General features: G+C 43.7%; 1 protein-coding gene across 3 annotated transcripts in view; it reads left to right on the top strand.

Moving 5' to 3' along the window:
• hcn1 (hyperpolarization-activated cyclic nucleotide-gated cation channel 1) overlaps positions 1-25,118 on the top strand; it is a 168,782-nt gene that overhangs the window by 101,520 nt on the left and 42,144 nt on the right. For all 3 annotated transcript variants that reach the window (XR_005034826.1, XR_005034825.1, NM_001124318.1), the window contains 1 exon segment: positions 15,436-15,654. Coding sequence is in view for 1 of the 3 variants with exons in the window: in NM_001124318.1 (NP_001117790.1) it covers positions 15,436-15,654 (219 nt within the window). In the remaining 2 variants the exon portion in view is untranslated.

Below are 25,118 nucleotides of genomic sequence, written 5' to 3'. Positions count from 1 at the left end.
TGTGCTGTGTTGTAGATGCTGCTGGGTGAATGGTGTGCTGTGTTGTAGATACTGCTGGGTGAATGGTGTGCTGTGTTGTAGATACTGCTGGGTGAACGGTGTGCTGTGTTGTAGATACTGCTGGGTGAACGGTGTGCTGTGTTGTAGATACTGCTGGGTGAACGGTGTGCTGTGTTGTAGATACTGCTGGGTGAAAGGTGTGCTGTGTTGTAGATACTGCTGGGTGAACTGTGTGCTGTGTTGTTGATACTGCTGGGTGAACGGTGTGCTGTGTTGTAGATACTTCTGGGCGAACGGTGTGTCAGACCTGGGTTCAAATACTATTGAAATCTTTCAAATTATTTTGAGTGTTTGCTGTAGCCTGCCTGGAGTGTTTCATTGGTCCATTAAGCCAGGAAAGCTCAATCAAGCCCAAATAAAGCAGCTATGATTATTTCAAATAGTATTTGAACCCAGGTCTGAGGTGCGGTATGCAGCTTGGTGGACGATGCGGTGTGCTGTAGATACTGCTGAGTGGTAGTGTACAGAGTATAGGCTGATTATCTTCATGACTAATGGGCCTTAGAGTAGCTTCTTGTGAAGCTGCATTTCCCAATCAGTGGACAAGATAATGGAGCTGTCACCCGACTGGCGGCTAGAGCAGAGGGGGTAACGTTCTGACATTCAAATATGGATGTCCCGAGATCCACAGAGCAAGACCAGACGCAAGACCAGACCAGAATCTGTATGAGTATTTAGTGCTGATCTAGGATCAGTTTAGCCTTTAGATCATAATGAATAACATTACATGAACTTGGGCAGCTTGATCCTAGCTCAGCACTCCTACTCTAAGACGCTTGGTGAATACAGGCCCTGACGAGAGCTCTGAGAGTGACACCCAAGCCAGGGTACCAGCTGTTCAGTCTCAGAGTCCTCCTTCCACCCCTATCCCCTGGAGGAGGAGACCCATTAGTCAGGCATCCTTGATAGCGCTGATGATTCTTCTGTCCTCCTCAAGACACCACTCCTCTCATGCATTACAATTAATCTCTCTCTCTCTGTCCGTGTGAAATATGATTTCATAATTATTTTTTCTCTCCAGTGGATCAATTCCTTAGAAATGGATGTATTTTCTCTATTGTGTGGAAACCTTGCGAATGGATGTACGTTCCGGTGGTGTTGAATAGTCTAGTCCAGACGTCAGAGGATTGATGGAGGGAGTTTAAGGAGGGGATGTGTGGGTGGAGGTGAGATGGAAGGATGGAGGGAGGGAGTGAGGGAGGGAGGGAGAGAGCAGGCTCATTTGAATTTTAATAGCAGAGTGTACTGAGGATATGTTGGGAGGATTAATGCCTCCTGAGAGGGCTGGGTAGCCCATGCATATCCACCCCTCTTTCCGTTCCTCCCACCCACCTTCAATCCCTCCCTCTTTCCATCCCTCCATCCGTCCATCCACTCAACTCAAACATACTGACTGGCCTCTATCTCCCCTCCCCTCTCTCTCTCTCTCTCTCTCTCTCTCTCTCTCTCTCTCTCTCTCCCCCTCTATTCGTCCTTGGCGATCTCATCTGTAGTGCATGCATTCTATGCATAGTCACTTCACCCCCACCTACATGTACAAATTACCTCAGCTAACCTGTACCCCAGCACACTGACTCACTACCGGTACCCCCTGTATATAGCCTCGTTATTGTTATTCTTATTGTGTTATTATTCACTCTAATTTTTTACTTTAGTCTATTTGGTAAATATTTTCTTAACTCTTCTTGAACTGCATTGTTGGTTAAAGGGCTTGTGAGTCAGCATTTCACGGTAAAGTCTACACTTGTTGTATTCGGCGCATGTGACTAATAAAGTTTGATTTGATTTAATGTGATCCATCTCACGTTCAATAGACAATGTTTTTGATTGGAGTGTAAACATGAATCAAACCGTGTTCAGACTCTGTGTTCTCGAGTGTTTGTTCCTGACTATTCTTGTTTTTTTTTGCCTGTGGAAATCCACATAGCCTTATTTGCCTGCATTGCCAAACAAATCCATGTCCTTTGCCAAAGCTTAGCAACATAAATGAATTTCTAAGTAGTTTTCTTCTCTGTGAATCGGCAGGTGTTTTGTTTACCTTATTTGAACGTTTCCAACACCTCTAAGGTAGGGAAAGGAACTATTACGTGAGGATTAACTATACTGCTGTCAGAGAGACTTAGGGAGCGTCCTAAATCACACTGTATTCGTGATATAGGGCACTACTTTTGACCAGCGTCCATATGGATCTGATCAAAAGTAGTGCACTATTTATGGAATAGGGTGTAATTTGGGACACAATCCCTTAGTACCTAGAAGGGTATTTCCCAATTATTTTTTTTCAATATCCTTCTAAAAGAGGAAACTCTGCAATTTATAATACTCCGGGAAAAAAAATGATAAATTGTAAGACAGCCTCGATTTGATCAAAGCATAAAATGAAAACAAAATATGATCATCCCTCAACTTTTGCCCTGTGCTGTACAGCATGTCTCTAACTGTCCTCTTCTACAAGAAGACACAGACAACTCCATTTTGTTAGACGATGAGAAGAGAAGCTCTTTTTTAAATGTATTTTATTCGTCTGAACGAAAGGGATTGTTTTTATTGGAGGATAGAGGATAGCCATGGAGGATAGAGGACAGCCATGGAGGATAGAGGATAGCCATGGAGGATAGAGGATAGCCATGGAGGATAGAGGATAGCCCTGGAGGATAGAGGATAGCCATGGAGGATAGAGGACAGCCATGGAGGATAGAGGACAGCCATGGAGGATAGAGGACAGCCATGGAGGATAGAGGACAGCCATGGAGGATAGAGGACAGCCATGGAGGATAGAGGACAGCCATGGAGGATAGAGGACAGCCATGGAGGATAGAGGATAGCCATGGAGGATAGAGGACAGCCATGGAGGATAGAGGACAGCCATGGAGGATAGAGGACAGCCATGGAGGATAGAGGACAGCCATGGAGGATAGAGGACAGCCATGGAGGATAGAGGACAGCCATGGATGATAGAGGATAGCCATGGAGGATAGAGGACAGCCATGGAGGATAGAGGACAGCCATGGAGGATAGAGGACAGCCATGGAGGATAGAGGACAGCCATGGAGGATAGAGGACAGCCATGGAGGATAGAGGATAGCCATGGAGGATAGAGGACAGCCATGGAGGATAGAGGATAGCCATGGAGGATAGAGGACAGCCATGGAGGATAGAGATAGCCATGGAGGATAGAGGACAGCCATGGAGGATAGAGGACAGCCATGGAGGATAGAGGACAGCCATGGAGGATAGAGGACAGCCATGGAGGATAGAGGATAGCCATGGAGGATAGAGGATAGCCATGGAGGATAGAGGACAGCCATGGAGGATAGAGGATAGCCATAGAGGATAGAGGACAGCCATGGAGGATAGAGGATAGCCATGGTGGAAAGAGGACAGCCATGGTGGAAAGAGGACAGCCATGGAGGATAGAGGACAGCCATGGAGGATAGAGGACAGCCATGGAGGATAGAGGACAGCCATGGAGGATAGAGGACAGCCATGGAGGATAGAGGACAGCCATGGAGGATAGAGGGCAGCCATGGAGGATAGAGGACAGCCATGGAGGATAGAGGACAGCCATGGAGGATAGAGGACAGCCATGGAGGATAGAGGATAGCCATGGAGGATAGAGGATAGCCATGGAGGATAGAGGACAGCCATGGAGGATAGAGGACAGCCATGGAGGATAGAGGACAGCCATGGAGGATAGAGGATAGCCATGGAGGATAGAGGATAGCCATGGAGGATAGAGGACAGCCATGGAGGATAGAGGATAGCCATGGAGGATAGAGGACAGCCATGGAGGATAGAGGACAGCCATGGAGGATAGAGGATAGCCATGGAGGATAGAGAATAGCCATGGAGGATAGAGGATAGCCATGGAGGATAGAGGATAGCCATGGAGGATAGAGGACAGCCATGGAGGATAGAGGACAGCCATGGAGGATAGAGGATAGCCATGGAGGATAGAGGATAGCCTTGGAGGATAGAGGATAGCCATGGAGGATAGAGGACAGCCATGGAGGATAGAGGATAGCCATGGAGGATAGAGGATAGCCATGGAGGATAGAGGACAGCCATGGAGGATAGATGACAGCCATGGAGGATAGAGGATAGCCATGTAGGATAGAGGATAGCCATGGAGGATAGAGGACAGCCATTGAGGATAGAGGACAGCCACGGAGGATAGAGGATAGCCATGGAGGATAGAGGATAGTCATGGAGGATAGAAACTCACTGCCATCTGTAAGCTCATTTTGACTCTCTCTCTCTCTCTCTCTCTGACTGGATTAGTGTGATATTAACTAATGGTTTGATGTGTAAACAATTTTAGATTTTCTTTTAACCTTCAGGTCATAGTATTTCAGATCAGTTACTGTTATGTGGCTCCAGCCATCCAGTCCTAAATCGCACCCTATTCCCTACATAGTGCACTACTTTAGACCAGATCCCTATGGACCCTGGTCAAACCTAGTGCCCTATGTAGGGAATAGGGTGCCATTTAAATCAAATCAAATGTATTATTGGTCACATACACATATTTAGCAGATGTTATTGCGGGTGTAGCGAAATGCTTGTGTTCTTAGCTCCAACAGTGCAGTAATATCTAACAACTCACAACAATACACACACATCTAAAAGTAAAATAATGAAATAAAGTAATACATTAGTATTAGGACGAGCAATGTCGGAGTGACATAGACTAAAATACAGTAGAATAGAATACAGTATATACATATGAAATTAGTAAAGCAGTATGTAAACATTATTAAAATGACTAGTGTTCCCATTATGAAAGGGCAGCTGCCTCTAAAGTGCAGGGTTGAGTAACCGGGTGGTAGCCGGCTAGTGATGGTTATTTAATTAACAGTCTGATGGCCTTGAGATAGAAGCTGTTTTTCAGTCTCTCGGTCCCAGCTTTGATGCACCTGTACTGACCTCGCCTTCTGGATGATAGCAGGGTGAACAGGCAGTGGCTCGGGTGGTTGATGTCCATCATGATCTTTTTGGCCTTCCTGTGACATTGGGTGCTGCAGGTGTCCTGGAGGGAAGGTAGTTTGCCCCCGGGGATGCGTTGGGCAGACCGCACCATCCTCTGGAGAGCCCTGTGGTTGAGGGTGGTGCAGTCGCCATACCAGGTGGTGATACAGCCTGACAGGATGCTCTCAGTTGTGCATCTGTAAAAGTTTGTGAGGGTCTTAGGGGCCAAGCCAAATGTCTTCAGCCTCTGGAGGTTAAAGAGGCGCTGTTGTGCCTTCTTCCCCACACTGTTTGTGTGGGTAGACCATTAGAGATCGTCAGTGATGTGTACGCTTCGGAACTTGAAGACGCTTGTCTGTCTCTTCTTTATTCCTGTCTGTGCGGTGTACTGAGAACCCAGCTGGCTGTAAGGACGTGGACAGTATATCCAGAGAGTTCTTTATTCCTGTCTGTGCGGTGCACTGAGAACCCAGCTAGCTGTATGGACGTGGACAGTATATCCAGAGAGTTCTTTATTCCTGTCTGTGCGGTGTAATGAGAACCCAGCTGGCTGTATGGACGGGGACAGTATATCTGGAGAGAGCCATGATTCCGTGACACAGAGTATGTTTAAAGTCCCTGATGTTTCTCTGTAATGAGATCCTCGCCCTGAGCTCATCTACTTTATTGTCCAGAAAGACTGAACATTAGTGAGTAATATACTCGGAAGCGGTGGATGGTGCGTCCGACTCCTGAGTCGGATTAGAAGTCCACTCCGATTACCTCTTCTCCGCCTGTCGGCGTCTTGGAGCAGCCTCTGGGATAAGTTCAATATGATCAATAAAAGCAGAGCTGCCGTGTCTGTCGGCGCCACCTTAGTATTGTTCTTACTTTAAGTGTCCTCCATGAACAACACCCGGCATTTAAACATGCATCTCATCTCATTAGACCAGAGTGGGGTCAGAGTTTCACATTTTACAAAATATAACCTAGCATTGGTAATTACGATGACATCTTTAGAGTACTTTCCTATAAGAATAATGTAAGCAGTTTAGTTGGATAAATAAGGGACCTCAGAGGGTTGATGTTTAGTTGGATAAATAAGGGAACTCAGAGGTCTCTATCTGTGGTTAGTGCTGTGCTGCACTGTGCTGTTCAAAGCTGGCTGTCTGCTTTGTTCACTGCAGTAGCATTACTGTGGACAGATTGCAATTTGTTTAGGTAATTGTTAATAAAAATGAGGAGTGCGTCACATTGCTTATAATAATGATGGCGTGTGTGAGAGGGAGAGAGAGGGTGGGTGGGTGGGGAGAGAGAGAAAGAGAGACAGAGAGACAGAGAGAGAGACGGAGAGAGAGAGGGAGTGTAACGCTCTGGGCGTAGTGGGTGCGAAGTCAGGCGCAGGAAGCAGAGAAGGGAAGTGCTTTTAATTGCACACACGGTGAACATAAGCCACCCCACGAAACACAGGGCGCACAACAAAACAAATGCCCCAAACACGGGGACTCAAACAGTCTGGAGAAAAGCCCACGAACAAAAACCACGTCAACCTCAAACGTGCACAGTAGCAACACAAAACAATCCTGTACAAAGAGCAGGCGGGCCTACTGGCTAACAGCCCGACTAATCAGCCTACACATAACCAATCCCACACAAAGAGTAGGCGGGCCTACTGGCTAACAGCCCGACTAATCAGCCTACACATAACCAATCCCACACAAAGAGCAGGCGGGCCTACTGGCTAACAGCCCGACTAATCAGCCTACACATAACCAATCCCACACAAAGAGTAGGCGGGCCTACTGGCTAACAGCCCGACTAATCAGCCTACACATAACCAATCCCACACAAAGAGTAGGCGGGCCTACTGGCTAACAGCCCGACTAATCAGCCTAAAACACAACAATCCTGTACAAAGCGCCACCCAAACAGGAAGGGGAGCCACCTTCGGTAGGAGTCGTGAGTGAGTGAGTGAGTGAGTGAGTGAGTGAGTGAGTGAGTGAGTGAGAGAGAGAGAGAGAGAGAGAGAGGAGAGAGAGAGAGAGAGATGATCCTGTTTGATCCAATATGCCAAGATTCAGATCTTTGACATACTATTATAGTAGGTGTTAGGATGAATACAAATAGCATCAAGGTCAGTTGGTTACATGTGATGCCAATCTGCCAATATCATATGATACTTTATTATGCCACTACATTTTCCTGCATTTGATCATTTTATTGGTTTATTCATAACATTATATCCACTGCTTCAACTTGAAACAATTCTACGATGCTACAGTGTTACATTCATTATCTTTCAAAACGGCGTTGCATTTATTCATCTGCTCTAGCTCCAGGAATTCCCCTGTCTTTAGGATCTGATGCCTGCTGGTCGGCATTCCCCTGTCTTTAGGATCTGATGCCTGCTGGTCGGCATTCCCCTGTCTTTAGGATCTGATGCCTGCTGGTCGGCATTCCCCTGGCTTTAGGATCTGATGCCTGCTGGTCGGCATTCCCCTGTCTTTAGGATCTGATGCCTGCTGGTCGGCATTCCCCTGGCTTTAGGATCTGATGCCTGCTGGTCGGCATTCCCCTGGCTTTAGGATCTGATGCCTGCTGCTCGGCATTCCCCTGTCTTTAGGATCTGATGCCTGCTGGTCGGCATTCCCCTGTCTTTAGGATCTGATGCCTACTGCTCGGCATTCCCCTGGCTTTAGGATCTGATGCCTGCTGGTCGGCATTCCCCTGTCTTTAGGATCTGATGCCTGCTGGTCGGCATTCCCCTGTCTTTAGGATCTGATGCCTGCTGGTCGGCATTCCCCTGGCTTTAGGATCTGATGCCTGCTGGTCGGCATTCCCCTGTCTTTAGGATCTGATGCCTGCTGGTCGGCATTCCCCTGGCTTTAGGATCTGATGCCTGCTGGTCGGCATTCCCCTGGCTTTAGGATCTGATGCCTGCTGCTCGGCATTCCCCTGTCTTTAGGATCTGATGCCTGCTGGTCGGCATTCCCCTGTCTTTAGGATCTGATGCCTGCTGCTCGGCATTCCCCTGGCTTTAGGATCTGATGCCTGCTGGTCGGCATTCCCCTGTCTTTAGGATCTGATGCCTGCTGCTCGGCATTCCCCTGGCTTTAGGATCTGATGCCTGCTGCTCGGCATTCCCCTGTCTTTAGGATCTGATGCCTGCTGGTCGGCATTCCCCTGGCTTTAGGATCTGATGCCTGCTGCTCGGCATTCCCCTGGCTTTAGGATCTGATGCCTGCTGCTCGGCATTCCCCTGGCTTCATTTAATACACATCCATGACAAAGTGTTTTTGTTCTGTTTTCACCAGCACCTGAACACACGTGAATACACATGAACATACATGAACACACGTGAACACACATGAACACACGTGAACAAACATGAGGACACATTAAGACATACACAGGAATATACAGTAAATATCAGACCCCCCCCCCCCCCCCATTACAACAAGCACAATCACACTGTACACACATGAAGGAGCTGTCTCTCTTGGTTCTCATGTACCAGTTGCGTCTCTACACAGTATAGTTCAGTATGCATGCTGTGCTCCTTACTAACCCCCCAGAGGAAGATGTGCTGCTGCACTGGTGACTACTCTTTGCCATGGTGGCTTTGACTTCGTAACGGCTGTTTGAAGAAGAGGACCGAGGTGCAGCGTGGTACGTGTTCTTGATTTTTAATAAAACGGAACACTAGAACAATAAATAACAAAGCGGAAACAAACGAAACAGTTCTGTCTGGTGCAGACACACAAAGACAGAAAACAACTACCCACAAAACACAGGTGGGAAAAGGCTACCTAAGCGTGGTTCTCAATCAGAGACAACGAAAGACAGCTGCCTCTGATTGAGAACCACACCCGGCCAAACACACAGAAATAGAAAACATAGAACACAAAAACATAGAATTCCCACCCCAACTCACACCCTGACCAAACCAAAATAGAGACATAAAAAGGATCTCTAAGGTCAGGGGTGACAGACTTGTTCCCCATGCAGTTTAGTGCATACTCATATACATACACACATAGACATCCTGATTGGCTGTTAAAACTACAACATTTAAACCCAAAATATATGTTTTCTCTGTGAGACTAACCTATATAAATAAAAGGTTAAATTAATATATTTTTTATGTAATTCAACACAGTTATACCACTGCACTCTTCAGCGTTGAGTCTCAACCTCCTGATGTACCTTACTGTTGCTGCAAATATCAATCCATCAAATATATTTATAAAGCTATTTTTATTAATTATTTTATTAGCAGTTGTCACAAAGTGCTTATACAGTAAATGCAAGTACTTAGACATTGTGGGAATGAAAATGTTCTTGTCAGGCAACATATCATACCTTAATATCATACCTTAATATCATACCTTAATATACATTCTTTCTATCATCGGCTGATGCAAATCTGACTCAAAGAGTGAAAGTGCAGAGTCCACCCATCTCAGTTAGGTGTCCTTATGAGAACAGTGTGTCTAATTTATCAGGTAATTGTCTCCTCAATCGGTGAAAGAAACAACTAATCATCATAGAGATTAGATTACATATTAATAGATTAGTCAGTGGGGAAGATCATTTGGAGATAATTTTGCTGTAAATGTACCATTTTACGGAAATACGATCTTCATGATGGATGCTCTGATTTAAAAAAAGACAGCACTGTGGCACGGAGCAACACATAACAAGACAACAGCAGGAAAAGACAGGACTGTAGCACGGGGCAGCACATAACAAGACAACAGCAGGAAAAGACAGGACTGTAGCACGGGGCAGCACATAACAAGACAACAGCAGGAAAAGACAGGACTGTAGCACGGAGCAACACATGACAAGACAACAGTCGGTCATAGTTGAAGTGTACCTATGATGAAAATTAGAATTAGTTTGAAATATCCAATAAATGTCGTTCCACTTCATGATTATGTCCCACTTGTTGTTGATTCTTCACAAAAAAATACAGTTTTAAATCTTTATGTTTGAAGCCTGTAATGTGGCAAAAGGTTGCAAAGTTCAAGGGGGCCGAATACTTTCGCAAGGCACTGTATATATGTAATAATAATAAATATATAAAAGTAACAAATAATTAAAGAGCAGCAGTAAAATAACAACAGTGAGGCTATATACAGGGGGGCACCGGTACAGAGTCAGTACTGTGTGATGCATCAAACACATCCAACGTCTGGCTTGTTGCCTCCTGATGCTGTCGTCAGACATTGGTAGGTAGCATACAAGACAACAGCAGGAAAAGACAGAACACAAATGGTATAGTATAACAGTATGGTGGGATCAATTATAAGACCGTATGGGACAGCATGGGTGGTATAACTAGAACAGAACAGTCTGAGACAGTAGGGGTGGGGCAGCATGGGTGGTATAACTAGAACAGAACAGTCTGAGACAGTAGGGATGGGACAGCATGGGTGGTATAACTAGAACAGAACAGTCTGAGACAGTAGGGAAGGGACAGCATGGGTGGTATAACTAGAACAGAACAGTCTGAGACAGTAGGGATGGGACAGCATGGGTGGTATAACTAGAACAGAACAGTCTGAGACAGTAGGGATGGGACAGCATGGGTGGTATAACTAGAACAGAACAGTCTGAGACAGTAGGGATGGGACAGCATGGGTGGTATAACTAGAACAGAACAGTCTGAGACAGTAGGGGTGGGACAGCATGGGTGGTATAACTAGAACAGAACAGTCTGAGACAGTAGGGGTGGGACAGCATGGGTGGTATAACTAGAACAGAACAGTCTGAGACAGTAGGGATGGGACAGCATGGGTGTAACTAGAACAGAACAGTTTGAGACAGTAGGGATGGGACAGCATGGGTGGTATAACTAGAACAGAACACCGGTCTATCAAAATCAAGTCAAATGTTATTGATCACATACACATATTTATCAGATGTTATTGATCACATACACATAAATAGCATGTAGTTATTGTGGGTGTAGTGAAAAGCTTGTGTTCCTAGCTCCAACAGTGCAGTAATATCAATTCAGAACAATACACATATTTAAAAGTAAAATCATGAAATGAATAATTGTAGAAATATTAAGATGAACAATAGTATGTACTTTATATATACGTGTGATGGGATGTATAGATATTATGGACAGTCTGTGGATAGAATATGTAGTATATCTGAAGAATAGAACAGTATATGTTCAGCAATAGTTAAATAGGATGAACTTGACTAGAATACAGTATATACATATGAAGTGGGTAAAACAGTATGTAAGCATTACCAAAGTGACCAGTGTTCCATTATTAAAGGGACCAGTGTTCCATTATTAAAGTGACCAGTGTTCCATTATTAAAGTGACCAGTGTTCCATTATTAAAGGGACCAGTGTTCCATTATTAAAGTGACCAGTGTTCCATTATTAAAGTGACCAGTGTTCCTCGTCTATGTACATAGGGCAGCAGTAGGAATGGAACCGCATGGGTGTTATAACTAGCACAGAACAGTGAGATCTATCATCATCAGACAGCAGGAGTCTATGACACAGAAGGGGGTAAACTTATGATTACTAGCGATGTTCTAAAGATGTATGGGTAGTTCTTTTTATGAAGTGTTCTGTTGGAATGCTTTCTCAGCAGTTTTAGAGAGAGAGAGAGAGAGAGAGAGAGAGAAAGAGAGACTCAGAGAGAGAGAGAGAGAGAGGAGCGTTAATTGGAGGAGTCAGCAAGTCAGGAGGAGCAACATCAAGGGCCTGTACCAGGGAGCTGTCACATCCGTCTCCCAAATGGAGCTTACTGTAGGTGCCTTGCCGGGAGACACAGAGTGTCCCAAATGGTAGGCTAATTCCTTTGGAGTGCACTACTTTTGGCCAGAGCCCTTCGGGCTCTGATCAAAAGTAATGCACTTATCATTTAGCTCTACTTCTGATTTGTATGTTTTATTTATTTCATAAAATGGACATTGAAGTCTTCAAGGTTAGTGGCTTGCAGCAGGCTGGGATTTATGCTCTGAGAAAGTAGTGTAGGGAAGCTAAGACTGGGTTCAGTGTTTCGTGTTTCGCATTGTGGTCGCAGCCAAAATGACAAAGGGGTCCAAAAGGCAAGCCATGGTTAAAATACCATGGACTTCACATTCAAGACAATACTCTGAAGGCTATATCTAAATCCTGAGACTGGTATTACATGTCATATTGCTTTCAGAATGATAGAACATCTATGATTAAAAAGTACTTAACAGTATAACCTTATCCGATCTAACAGTTTATCCTATCTATGAGCTTATCCGATCTATGAGCTTATCCTACCTATCAATTTATCCTATCTATCAATGTATCCTGTCTATCAGCTTATCCTATCTATATCAGCTTATCCTATCTATCAGTTTATCATGTATATTAGCTTATCCTATCTATCAGCTTATCCTATCTATCAGTTTATCATGTATATTAGCTTATCCTATCTATCCGCTTATCCTGTCTATCAGCTTATCCTATCTATCAGCTTATCCTGTCTATCAGCTTATCCTATCTATCAGCTTAACCTGTCTATCAGCTTATCCTATCTATCAGCTTATCCTGTCTATCAGTTTATGCTATCTATCAGCTTATCCTATCTATCAGCTTATCCTATCCATCAGTTTATCATGTATATTAGCTTATCCTATCTATCAGCTTATCCTATCTATCAGTTGATCATGTCTATTAGCTTATCCTATCTGTCAGCTTATCCTGTCTATCAGTTTATCCTATCTATCAGCTTATCCTGTCTATCAGCTTATCCTAGCTATGAGCTTATCCTGTCTATCAGCTTATCCTATCTATCAGCTTATCCGGTCTATCAGCTTATCCTATCTATGAGCTTATCCTGTCTATCAGCTTATCCTAACTATAAGCTTATCCTGTCTATCAGCTTATCCTATCTATCAGCTTAACCTGTCTATCAGCTTATCCTATCTATCAGCTTATCTTATCTATCAGTTTATCATGTATATTAGCTTATCCTATCTATCAGTTTATCCTATCTATCAGCTAATCCTATCTATCAGCTTATCCTGTCTATCAACTTATCCTATCTATCAGCTTATCCTATCTATCAGCTTATCATGTCTATCGGCGTATCCTATCTATCAGCGTATCATGTATATTAGCTTATCCTGTCTATCAGTTTATCCTATCTGTCAACTTATCCCATCTATCAATGTATCCTATCTGTCAACTTATCCTATCTATCAGCTTTTCCTATCTGTCAGTTTATTCTACCTATCAGCTTATCCTATCTATGATCTATTAGTTTATCCTATCCATCAGTTTATCATGTCTATTAGCTTATCCTATCTATCAGCTTATCCTGTCTATAAGCTTATCCTATCTATCAGCTTATCCTGTCTATCAGCGTATCCTATCTGTCAGCTTATCCTGTCTATCAGCTTATCCTATCTATCAGCTTATCATGTATATTAGCTTATCCTATCTATCAGCTTATCATGTCTATTATCTTATCCTATCTATCAGCTTATCATGTATATTAGCTTATGCTATCTATTAGCTTATTATGTATATTAGCTTGTCCTATCTATCAGCTTATCATGTCTATTAGCGTATCATGTCTATTAGCTTATCATGTCTATTAGCTTATCCTATCTATCAGCTTATCATGTATATTAGCTTATCCTATCTACCAGCTTATCATGTCTATTAGCTTATCCTATCTATCAGCTTATCATGTATATTAGCTTATCCTATCTATCAGTTCATCCTATCTATCAATTTATCCTATCTATCAGCTTTTCCTATCTGTCAGTTTATTCTACCTATCAGCGTATCCCATCTATGATCTATTAGCTTATCCTATCTATCAGTTTATCATGTCTATTAGCTTATCCTATCTATCAGCTTATCATGTCTATTAGCTTATCCTATCTATCAGCTTATCCTGTCTAGCAGCTTATCATGTCTATTAGCGTATCCTATCTATCAGCTTATCCTATCTATGATCTATTAGTTTATCCTATCTATCAGTTTATCGTGTCTATTAGCTTATCCTATCTATCAGCTTATCCTATCTATGATCTATTAGTTTATCGTATCTATCAGTTTATCGTGTCTATTAGCTTATCCTATCTATCAGCTTATCATGTATATTAGCTTATCCTATCTATCAGCTTATCATGTATATTAGCTTGTCCTATCTATGCAGACCAATGTGGCAGATGTGTATGCTAGCCTAGGCCTTGCTCCAGCAGGTGACACTGTATCTGCGCTGAATCGTGGTGCCTTGGCCCTGACAGCACCTCTCTGCTCCACACTCCCATTAAAGTACTTGTGATTATCATCCCTGATAAGGGCTGCTTCCCAAAGGCACCCTATTCCCTATATCGGCCCTGGTCAAAAGTAGTGTACTATGTAGGGAATAGGGTGCCATTTTAGATAAAATGAGAGGAGGCAGGAAGCAGAATCCAGGCCAGTCCTTTCCCCTCGACTCTCTGCTTCCTTCATCCACGGCCCATCCACCACTACGAACTGAAGGATTCCTATTGGCCGAAGACAACCCATAAATCAACCTTTCCAAAGTAATAGATGTTGATCAGCACCACTTCCAGATATCAATTGTTATAGAACTTGTGGCCAATGAGGGGGAGAGGGAGAAATGGAGGAGAGGGAGGGGGGTGGTTTAGGTAGCACGCGCTCCAGCAGGTGTATCTCACTGATCATCCCTGAAGCCAACACCTCATTTGGCCGCCTTTCGTTCCAGTTCTCTGCTGCCTGTGACTGGAACGAATTGCAAAAATCGCTGAAGTTGGAGACTTTTATCTCCCTCACCAACTTCAAACATCTGCTATCCGAGCAGCTAACCGATCGCTGCAGCTGTACATAGTCCATCAGTAAATAGCCCACCCAATTTTACCTACCTCATCCCCATACTGTTTATATTTATTTACTTTTCTGCTCTTTTGCACACCAATATCACACCAATACCTGTACATGACCATCTGATAATTTATCACTCCAGTGTTAATCTGCTAAATTGTAATTATTCGCCTACCTCCTCATGCCTTTTACACACAATGTATATAGACTCTCTTTTTTTCTACTGTGTTATTGACTTGTTAATTGTTTACTCCATGTGTAACTCTGTGTTGTCTGTTCACACTGCTATGCTTTATCTTGGCCAGGTCGCAGTTGTAAATGAGAGCTTGTTCTCAACTAGCCTACCTGGTTAAATAGAGGTGAAATAAAAATACATACAAATAAAAGGTACTCTGTGAATGTGACATGCCCAGCATCAAGGCTATGTTGGCAGGATGTTCAGTGAAGCATCAAAAAGAAAGAGCTTCCTGTCTCTCTGCGGTCGGACATCTTCCACAAGCCTGCGGTAATTCCCCCCTCCCGCCTTCTGTCTCCCTCTCTCCGTGCCTTCCCCTTCTTCCTTTCTCTCCCCTGCAGAATGACTCGTGGGGTAAGCAGTACTCGTACGCACTCTTCAAGGCCATGAGTCACATGCTGTGTATCGGGTACGGCGCCCGGGCCCCCGTCAGCATGTCCGACCTGTGGATCACCATGCTCAGTATGATCGTCGGCGCCACCTGCTACGCCATGTTCGTGGGTCACGCCACCGCTCTCATCCAATCACTGGACTCCTCCCGCAGGCAGTACCAAGAGAAGGTACGTAGTTCAGACTGTTATGTAACGTAATACAATTATATAATGTCATGTTTTTTATTATTATCCTTATGTTTTAATTATCAATCGACTCAATATTTTGGTACACCTGTTTTGGTTTACCATGTTTTGTTATTCTCATTTTCGTCATAATGTAAGTGGAGTATTATTTTCAAAGCTTTTATATTTGATCTAAACGGATAATGCTTATTTCTCCCAGGTAGATTAGGCCTCTGCTATCTAGGCCTGTGTTTTAGGGGTTGTGTAAAGCACTCACAAATTATAATACCCCCCCCCCCCCCCGCTCACTGGCTCTGAAAGAGGATTTCCAAAAGCCCCCACGGATCCCAAACAGCCCCTGGGGTGAAGACGTTCCCAGACAGAACGTCATGTTTTGGATGTTCTGGATCGACGTGTACTATGACTGAATCCTATATGACACCCTATTTTCTACATAATGCATCTCTGGTCTAAAGCAGTGCACTATGTTGGGAATAGGGTGCCATTTGGGACGCAATCCATCACTGTTTGGTTGCTTTTAGGGAACACTTTGAGGGGAGGTTCTGTAATCTAGATCAGCCCCTGGACATTGTCGGGAACTGGAACACACTGTCGTACACATCGATCCAGAGCATCCCGAACATGCTCAATGGTTGACAATGTCTGGTGAGTATACAGGCCATGAAAAACTGGGAAATGTTCAGCTTTTCAGGAGTTGTATACAGATCCTTGCAACATGGGGCTGTGCTGAAACATAACTTGAAGGCGACGGATGAATGGCATGACAATGGGCCTCAGGATCTCGTCACGGTATCCCTGTGCATTCAAATTGTCCTCAATAAAATGCAACTGTGTTCGTTGTTTGTAGCTTATGCCTGCCCATACCATAACCCCACCGCCACCAGGGGGCACTCTATTCACAACGTTGACATCAGCAAATAGATCACCCACACGACGCCAAAGACGTGGTCTGCAGTTGAGAGGTCGGTTGGGCGCACTGCCAAATTCTCTAAAACGAGAGTTGGAGGTGGCTTATGGTACATGAATGAACTTTAAATCATCTGGCAACAGCTCTGGTGGACATTCCTGCAGTCAGCATGCCAATTGCACGCACCCTCAAAACTTCAGACATCTGTGGCATTGTGTCGTGTGACAAAACTGCACATTTTAGAGTGGCCTTTTAGTGCCCCCAGCACAAGGTGCACCTGTGTAATGATCATGCTGTTTAATCAGCTTCTTGATATGCCTCACCTGTCAGGTGGATGGATTATCTTGGCGTATTTTATTTCAGATTTTGAAACATAGGACCAGCACTTATATTTTTGTTTGGTATATTATATATATATAATCACTGTACCTATTCATTTGTCCTTCTGACCATCATGGTGAGATAATCACTACCCATATTTATCTGTCCTGAATCTGATCCTTAGATAGATTACTTGGCGATCTATGACTTTAGCCGTAATAATCTGTGCCAGCTCTGACCCTTGGATAGGTTTGTTAGTAGGCTCCCCTACTAGTGACCTAACCAACCATAATAATATTTTCTAGAGCTAACCTTTGGGTAGATTGATAACTGTGGCATAAGTAGCAGGTCGCCTAGTGGTTAGAGCGTTGGGCCACTAACCGAAAGGTTGCGTGATTGAATCCCTGTGCTGACAAGGTAAAAATCTGTCGTGCTGCTCCTGAGCAAGGCAGGTAACAGACTGGTGCCGAAGACATGGATGACAATTATGGCAGCCCCCCGCACCTCTCTGATCCAGAGGGGTTGGGTTAAATGTGGAAGACACATTTCAGTTGAAGACATTCAGTTGTACCACTGACCAGGTATCCTCCTTTCCCTCTCTATGACTGTAGCCATCATAACCTGTACTGATTCTGACCCTCGGGTAGATCTTCTCCCCGTAGGTAAAGAAACAAAGTCATGAACTGTAGGCTCACCTCTATTCCATCAGTTCCCTTATCTTCGCTACCTTATTGTTTCTCTGGGTTGTTTTTTATGGTTTTGTATTATAAATCCTACAGACATTTTCATTCTGATCAATAACCAATTGATCAGTTGACTAATAGGTTTAGTATGGGTTTTTCCACCATAAATTACACAGGTGAACATTTTTCATTTTCAGTAAAATATTGTCGGGAATTTGTAAATGTATCAATTCACACACACACACACACACACACACACACACACACACACACACACACACACATACACACATACACACATACACACACACACACACACACACACACACACACACACACACACACACACACACACACACACACACACATACACACATACACACACACACACACACACACATACACGCACGCACGCACGCACGCACGCACGCACGCACGCACGCACGCACACACACACACACACACACACACACACACACACACACACACACATCAATTACCCTGTCCAGTTTAGCCTGTCTGTCTGCCTACCTGCCTGCCTGCCTGACTATTGTTCATTATCACTTGAAGACACCTCGTTGCTAGGCAGAGCAGAGTCACCTTGGACGTGACAATGACGAGGCAAAGACAAATTGACAAAGCAGTTTTTTTTTTTTTTACATCCACCTCCTAAAAGCATCAGCCGTTATCGTTTATTGAAATATGATGTCAGTCTGACCTTGCTAGATTATAAATCCCATGGTCAATAACAGATAGACAAGTTATTAAAGACAGACAGACACACACACACACACACACACACACACACAAAACAATTACCCTGTCGGGGTTAGCCTGTCTGCCTGCCTGCGTGACTGCTGCAGCCTTATCACCTGAGGACACCTCGTTGCTAGGCAGAGCAGAGTCAAAAAGACATTGGTTTCATCCCAGATTGTATTCATATAGTTAACTTCTTTTGACCAGGGTCCATAGGGCTGTAAAGGGAATACTGTGCCAAATGGGATTGAAATGGGTTTGGTTTTGTTCATTAATTAGTGGGCCATGTAGCCTAACAATCATATCTCGATTCACAATATATATACTGTATATATATATATATATTATGTAGAGAGAGAGAGAAGTATAAGCTTTGTTACACAATTAAAGGTCATATACACTGCATTTCAAACAGTCAGAAATAATCTAATGAATTCAGGGCTTGTGAAATTATATCTAGGCTCAATATAAGCCTTCCACAACGATAAGACCCACCAATAATTTAATAATTTAATCCAAATAGTTTAAACTGCTTTTTTTTGCATTAATCACTGACCCGGCTTCCAAGTGTTTCTATGAAAATGCCTTTTTTGATACAAATGTAACCAGAACCAATCCGGAGGCTAGGTGTCAGGAGGAGAGCCTTGGTTTCAGAGGGAGGGGCTTGGTGTCAGGGGGAGGGGCTAGGTGTCACGGGGAGAGGCTTGGTGTCAGGAGGAGAGCCTTTGTTTCAGGGGGAGGGGCTTGGTGTCAGGGGGAGGGGCTAGGTGTCAGGAGGAGAGCCTTGGTTTCAGAGGGAGGGGCTTGGTGTCAGGGTGAGGGGTTAGGTGTCAGGTGGAGAGCCTTGGTTTCAGGGAGAGGGGCTTGGTGTCAGGGGGAGGGGCTAGGTGTCACGGGGAGAGGCTTGGTGTCAGGGGGAGTGGCTAGGTGTCAGGGGAGGGGCTAGTTGTCAGGTGGAGAGCCTTGGTTTCAGGGGGAGGGGCTTGGTGTCAGGGGGAGGGGCTAGGTGTCAGGTGGAGAGCCTTGGTTTCAGGGGGAGGGGCTTGGTGTCAGGGGGAGGGGCTAGGTGTCAGGAGGAGAGCCTTGGTTTCAGAGGGAGGGGCTTGGTGTCAGGGTGAGGGGTTAGGTGTCAGGTGGAGGGGCTAGGTGTCACGGGGAGAGGCTTGGTGTCAGGGGGAGTGGCTAAGTGTCAGGGGGAGGGGCTAGTTGTTCTTGTGATAATTCTTGTGATACAGGCCGACCTTAGGAAATGTTCATATACAACACAGAATATATCACTTCCATTGTCCATAGAACACATCTAACCATGTGAAGATCACACAATGACGATCACTAGCTAGCTATATAATATCAGTTGAATCAGCTAAATAATCCTGAAACTTATCCTGTGAAAGATTTTATTATTTGGAACTGTAAGAACATTATTGATGATCTAGAATAGCCACACCGGTCGGTCTCACGGCCACACCGGTCGGTCTCACGGCCACACCGGGTCGGTCTCACGGCCACACCGGTCGGTCTCACGGCCACACCGGTCGGTCTCACGGCCACACCGGTCGGTCTCACGGCCACACCGGGTCGGTCTCACGGCCACACCGGGTCGGTCTCACGGCCACACCGGGTCGGTCTCACGGCCACACCGGTCGGTCTCACGGCCACACCGGTCGGTCTCACGGCCACACCGGTCGGTCTCACGGCCACACCGGTCGGTCTAACGGCCACACCGGTCGGTCTCACGGCCACACCGGGTCGGTCTCACGGCCACACCGGGTCGGTCTCACGGCCACACCGGTCGGTCTCACGGCCACACCGTGTCGGTCTCACGGCCACACTGGTCAGTCTCACAGCCACAGCCCTGCTCAGATCAGAGATCACAGAGCCACTGTCTCAAGGGCTTTTCACACTAATGAACCGAACTGAGCCAAACCAAACAGTAAGGAGCTCTCCTGGTTACACATCCGCCATAGTAGTGGGTGGGAATGCACAGCCATCTATGGGCCAGTATGAACTGACAATGCTGCTTCTGACAGCATGGTACTGTAGCACGGTAGCCTTGTGTGGATTTTCTGCATCACAGTGCAGAGAAGGAGAACAGTAGAAGGTTTCACCCTCTGGTCGTTTTCTCCTCTGCCTGCAGTGCCCCAGCTGGGGGGTGAAGTAGGGCAAGAGGCCTGCACTGAAATGCCCTGATGCTGGGAAACTCTACATGGCCCTGGCCCTGGCAGAGGAAGAAACACGATGCAGCTGGAACACAGTCGTTTTATAAGACATTTCAGACGCAGACTGTACATAGAACCGGACTGAACTATATTACAACATCCCAGATGTGATAATACCCATTTATCCATAGATAGATGTTCAATATAATACTACATTTAATTCTGTGCATCTAACCTCTTATGAAATGCTGTGTTGTCTGTAATGGAATGTTCCTTCTCTGTCCGGAAGGATATAATCAGTAATTGTATTGTCCATACCTGATTCTCTGTAATATAATATAGCTAACTTAATGTTTTTTTTTATTAGGATATATTGCACCAAGCAGTAAATATCATTTTAATGAGGACAATACCTGTAAATATGTATAGAGAATCAAATGCAACTTTATAAATATTATTAACATTACAACTATTGACTCTCAAACAATTTCTCCAGCTTTTATTGTCTCTTAAGATACTTCTAGGATCATTAAGTTTGCGACAGCATTCTTCTGCTGAAATGATGGTTTCTAAAAGGGCTGAGAACACGGCAGCATCTTGATGGTGAAAAGGGTATATTTACCTATTTACCTCAGAGAACATTGGGTATTCACAGGAGCACAAAACGTATTAACGTTCCAAACGTTCTGAGAATGTATTAATGTTCCAAACGTTCTGAGAATGTATTCATGTTCCAAACGTTCTGAGAATGTATTAATGTTCCAAACGTTCTGAGAATGTATTAATGTTCCAAACGTTCTGAGAATGTATTAATGTTCCAAACGTTCTGAGAATGTATTCATGTTCCAAACGTTCTGAGAATGTATTAATGTTCCAAACGTTCTGAGAATGTATTAATGTTCCAAACGTTCTGAGAATGTATTAATGTTCCAAACGTTCTGAGAATGTATTAATGTTCCAAACGTTCTGAGAATGTATTAATGTTCCAAACGTTCTGAGAATGTATTAATGTTCCAAACGTTCTGAGAATGTATTAATGTTCCAAACGTTCTGAGAATGTATTAATGTTCCAAACGTTCTGAGAATGTATTAATGTTCCAAACGTTCTGAGAATGTATTAATGTTCCAAACGTTCTGAGAATGTATTAATGTTCCAAACGTTCTGAGAATGTATTAATGTTCCAAACGTTCTGAGAATGTATTCATGTTCCAAACGTTCTGAGAATGTATTAATGTTCCAAACGTTCTGAGAATGTATTAATGTTCCAAACGTTCTGAGAATGTATTCATGTTCCAAACGTTCTGAGAATGTATTAATGTTCCAAACGTTCTGAGAATGTATTAATGTTCCAAACGTTCTGAGAATGTATTAATGTTCCAAACGTTCTGAGAATGTATTAATGTTCCAAACGTTCTGAGAATGTATTAATGTTCCAAACGTTCTGAGAATGTATTAATGTTCCAAACGTTCTGAGAATATATTAATGTTCCAAACGTTCTGAGAATGTATTAATGTTCCAAACGTTCTGAGAATGTATTAATGTTCCAAACGTTCTGAGAATATATTAATGTTCCAAACGTTCTGAGAATGTATTAATGTTCCAAACGTTCTGAGAATGTATTAATGTTCCAAACGTTCTGAGAATGTATTAATGTTCCAAACGTTCTGAGAATATATTAATGTTCCAAACGTTCTGAGAATGTATTAATGTTCCAAACGTTCTGAGAATGTATTAATGTTCCAAACGTTCTGAGAATGTATTAATGTTCCAAACGTTCTGAGAATGTATTAATGTTCCAAACGTTCTGAGAATGTATTAATGTTCCAAACGTTCTGAGAATGTATTAATGTTCCAAACGTTCTGAGAATGTATTAATGTTCCAAACGTTCTGAGAATGTATTAATGTTCCAAACGTTCTGAGAATGTATTAATGTTCCAAACGTTCTGAGAATGTATTAATGTTCCAAACGTTCTGAGAATGTATTAATGTTCCAAACGTTCTGAGAATGTATTAATGTTCCAAACGTTCTGAGAATATATTAATGTTCCAAACGTTCTGAGAATGTATTAATGTTCCAAACATTCTGAGAATGTATTAATGTTCCAAACGTTCTGAGAATGTATTAATGTTCCAAACGTTCTGAGAATGTATTAATGTTCCAAACGTTCTGAGAATGTATTAATGTTCCAAACGTTCTGAGAATGTATTAATGTTCCAAACGTTCTGAGAATGTATTAATGTTCCCGAGAACCTGGGATGGATTAAGCTTCCTCCTCTGTCCTCAAAGACATTCTGTACCTTGAATGTAATGAGCAAGGCAAGAGTACATACTGTCTTTCTTTCAGCAGCGAGCACAAAGCATATTCATTCCTATGTTGGGAATGTGACTCGTCATGATGATGCATTGCAGATTTGAAATTATTCACAGTAAACATGCGTAGAGGCCTCATAAACAGTAACACATTATTTTTGAAGGCTACCAACATAACGATGTCATGAACACATTTATAAGCAAGATAGATTATTCATAAATGCTTATGACATGAGTCAGATGGAATACATAACTTCTCTAACCAGACGTGACCGAACCACACCTCAACATATCTCACACGCAGTCACAGAGAGTCCTGTTCTAAATGTAAACACGTCAGATCCTCTCAGACTTGACTGTGTACCTAGAATAAATCCATTCACCTCAAAACAAAACCTGATCCCTCATCATCTCGCCGCGGCTGTGGAGAATCAATGCGAAACCACCGTGTGATGGGACGTGGCTTTTCTCCTTTCAACATAGTTACATTTTTTTTTTTTGTGCACAAAATCTGCGTCGTGATGTTACTGTGTATGCTGCTTCCTGAGGCTACCGTTAGTTTCTGTTCACGCCTCATGCTGACACCCTTACCTGAGGTTGTGTGTGTGTGTGTGTGTGTGTGTGTGTGTGTGTGTGTGTGTGTGTGTGTGTGTGTGTGTGTGTGTGTGTGTGTGTGTGTGTGTGTGTGTGTGTGTGTGTGTGTGTGTCAGAGCAGCTATCTCCTGATTTAAATAGATGAGCTGCTGAAGGACCCCTCTCTCTCTCTCTCTCTCTCTCTCTCTGTGAGAGTCTGCACTCTCTATAACTCCCTGTAGACAATGCCCCAATCTCTATTTGCATACATCATTGGCCTAATAGAGGTCTGTTGTGTCCGTGTGTGATGTTAATTTGGCCGGGAGTCAATACCTACAAGCCTGTGGTACCTTGACTTTTACAGCCGTGTGTAATTATATCACCTAATGCTTTGATTAGGCTATTTACTTTCTCAAGCTACGCTTTCCATGACATCGGACTATTGGAGAGAATTGGAAAATGGAAAGAGTCCTATCTGGTCTGTGTCAGTTCATGCATATATGATGAAAGCTAAAGTGTAGCATTGCAGTTTATCTGCAGGAGAGCAGGTTTCTCCTACCTATTCTAGGTAAAATCTCAAATGCCACCCTATTCCCTACATAGTGTACTACTATTGACCAGAGTCTCCCTATGAGCCCTTGTTAAAAGTAGTGAACTATATAGGGAATAGGGTGGGGATGCAGCACTGGCCTTCTCGACGGGACAGCAGGGAGGGTTACATGGGGGTTGGTGTGAAGAGTGACTCAGCTGTTTTTTTTCCACCTAATTTCCTCATTCTGATGCACAGTCAGTATCCCTCCCCTGGGCGCATCACAGCCAACGGTGATGAGAGAGACTGACTCCAGATCAGATGTTGAGACATATTAAGGACTCCACGGTAGACCACAGACAGCATCCTGATGAGAGAGACTGACTCCAGATCAGATGTTGAGACAGTGAACATCTCAAATTAAATAAATTGTTATTTTTAAAGTATATTTAAAACAGCAACACACTAAAATGAAGTCGAGAAAAGAAAACCAAGCAGGAAGAATAAAGGAACACAAAACAGACAACACAATAAAAAATAAAAAAATAAAAAATATTAATCTGCTCTGTGACTCATCTCTTACTGCAGAGATTGACTCCAGATCAGATGCTGTGACAGATTAAGGACTCCATTAGGGCACAGGACCCTGTAGAAAGAATGACTCCAGACCAGTGTAGTGACAGAGGCCCCAGAAGACCTCTGCCTTATGACAACCACTCCTCGAGACAACCACAGTCAAGAAACGCGGCGCTACTGAATTATGCATGGAATGTCTTGAGTACATGCATTTTGATTGCTTTATGTTCTCCTCTGTTTAATGTTTCATATTGAAATGGCATGATTTCAGATGATAATGTGGTCTCCCTGAGACCTATTCAGTCACTGATATGGGTGTATTCATTCTCTCTGGTTTACGTGAGGTCATGGGTAACCTATATTGAGAGAGATGAGAGCGATTATCTTCACTGTGTGAGCTGATCAGAACGGCAGCAGCCTCGCTCTGAAGGGCCTCAGGCTGAACTCGTTCCTCCTTCGACCACCTGCTACTTCCATACTCAATCCATACTATCACCCCACTGTGTCTGTGTGTGTTGTCGTTGTGAATGTTGTGTATGTTGTGTCTGTGTGTGTTGTTGTTGTGAATGTTGTGAATGTTGTGTATGTTGTGTATGTGTGTGTTGTTGTTGTGAATGTTGTGTATGTT

Source organism: Oncorhynchus mykiss, chromosome 12 (assembly GCF_013265735.2).
Source record: "Oncorhynchus mykiss isolate Arlee chromosome 12, USDA_OmykA_1.1, whole genome shotgun sequence".
In the NCBI taxonomy this organism is placed as follows: Eukaryota; Metazoa; Chordata; class Actinopteri; order Salmoniformes; family Salmonidae; genus Oncorhynchus; species Oncorhynchus mykiss.
This window is presented reverse-complemented; position numbering and strand designations above follow the sequence as displayed.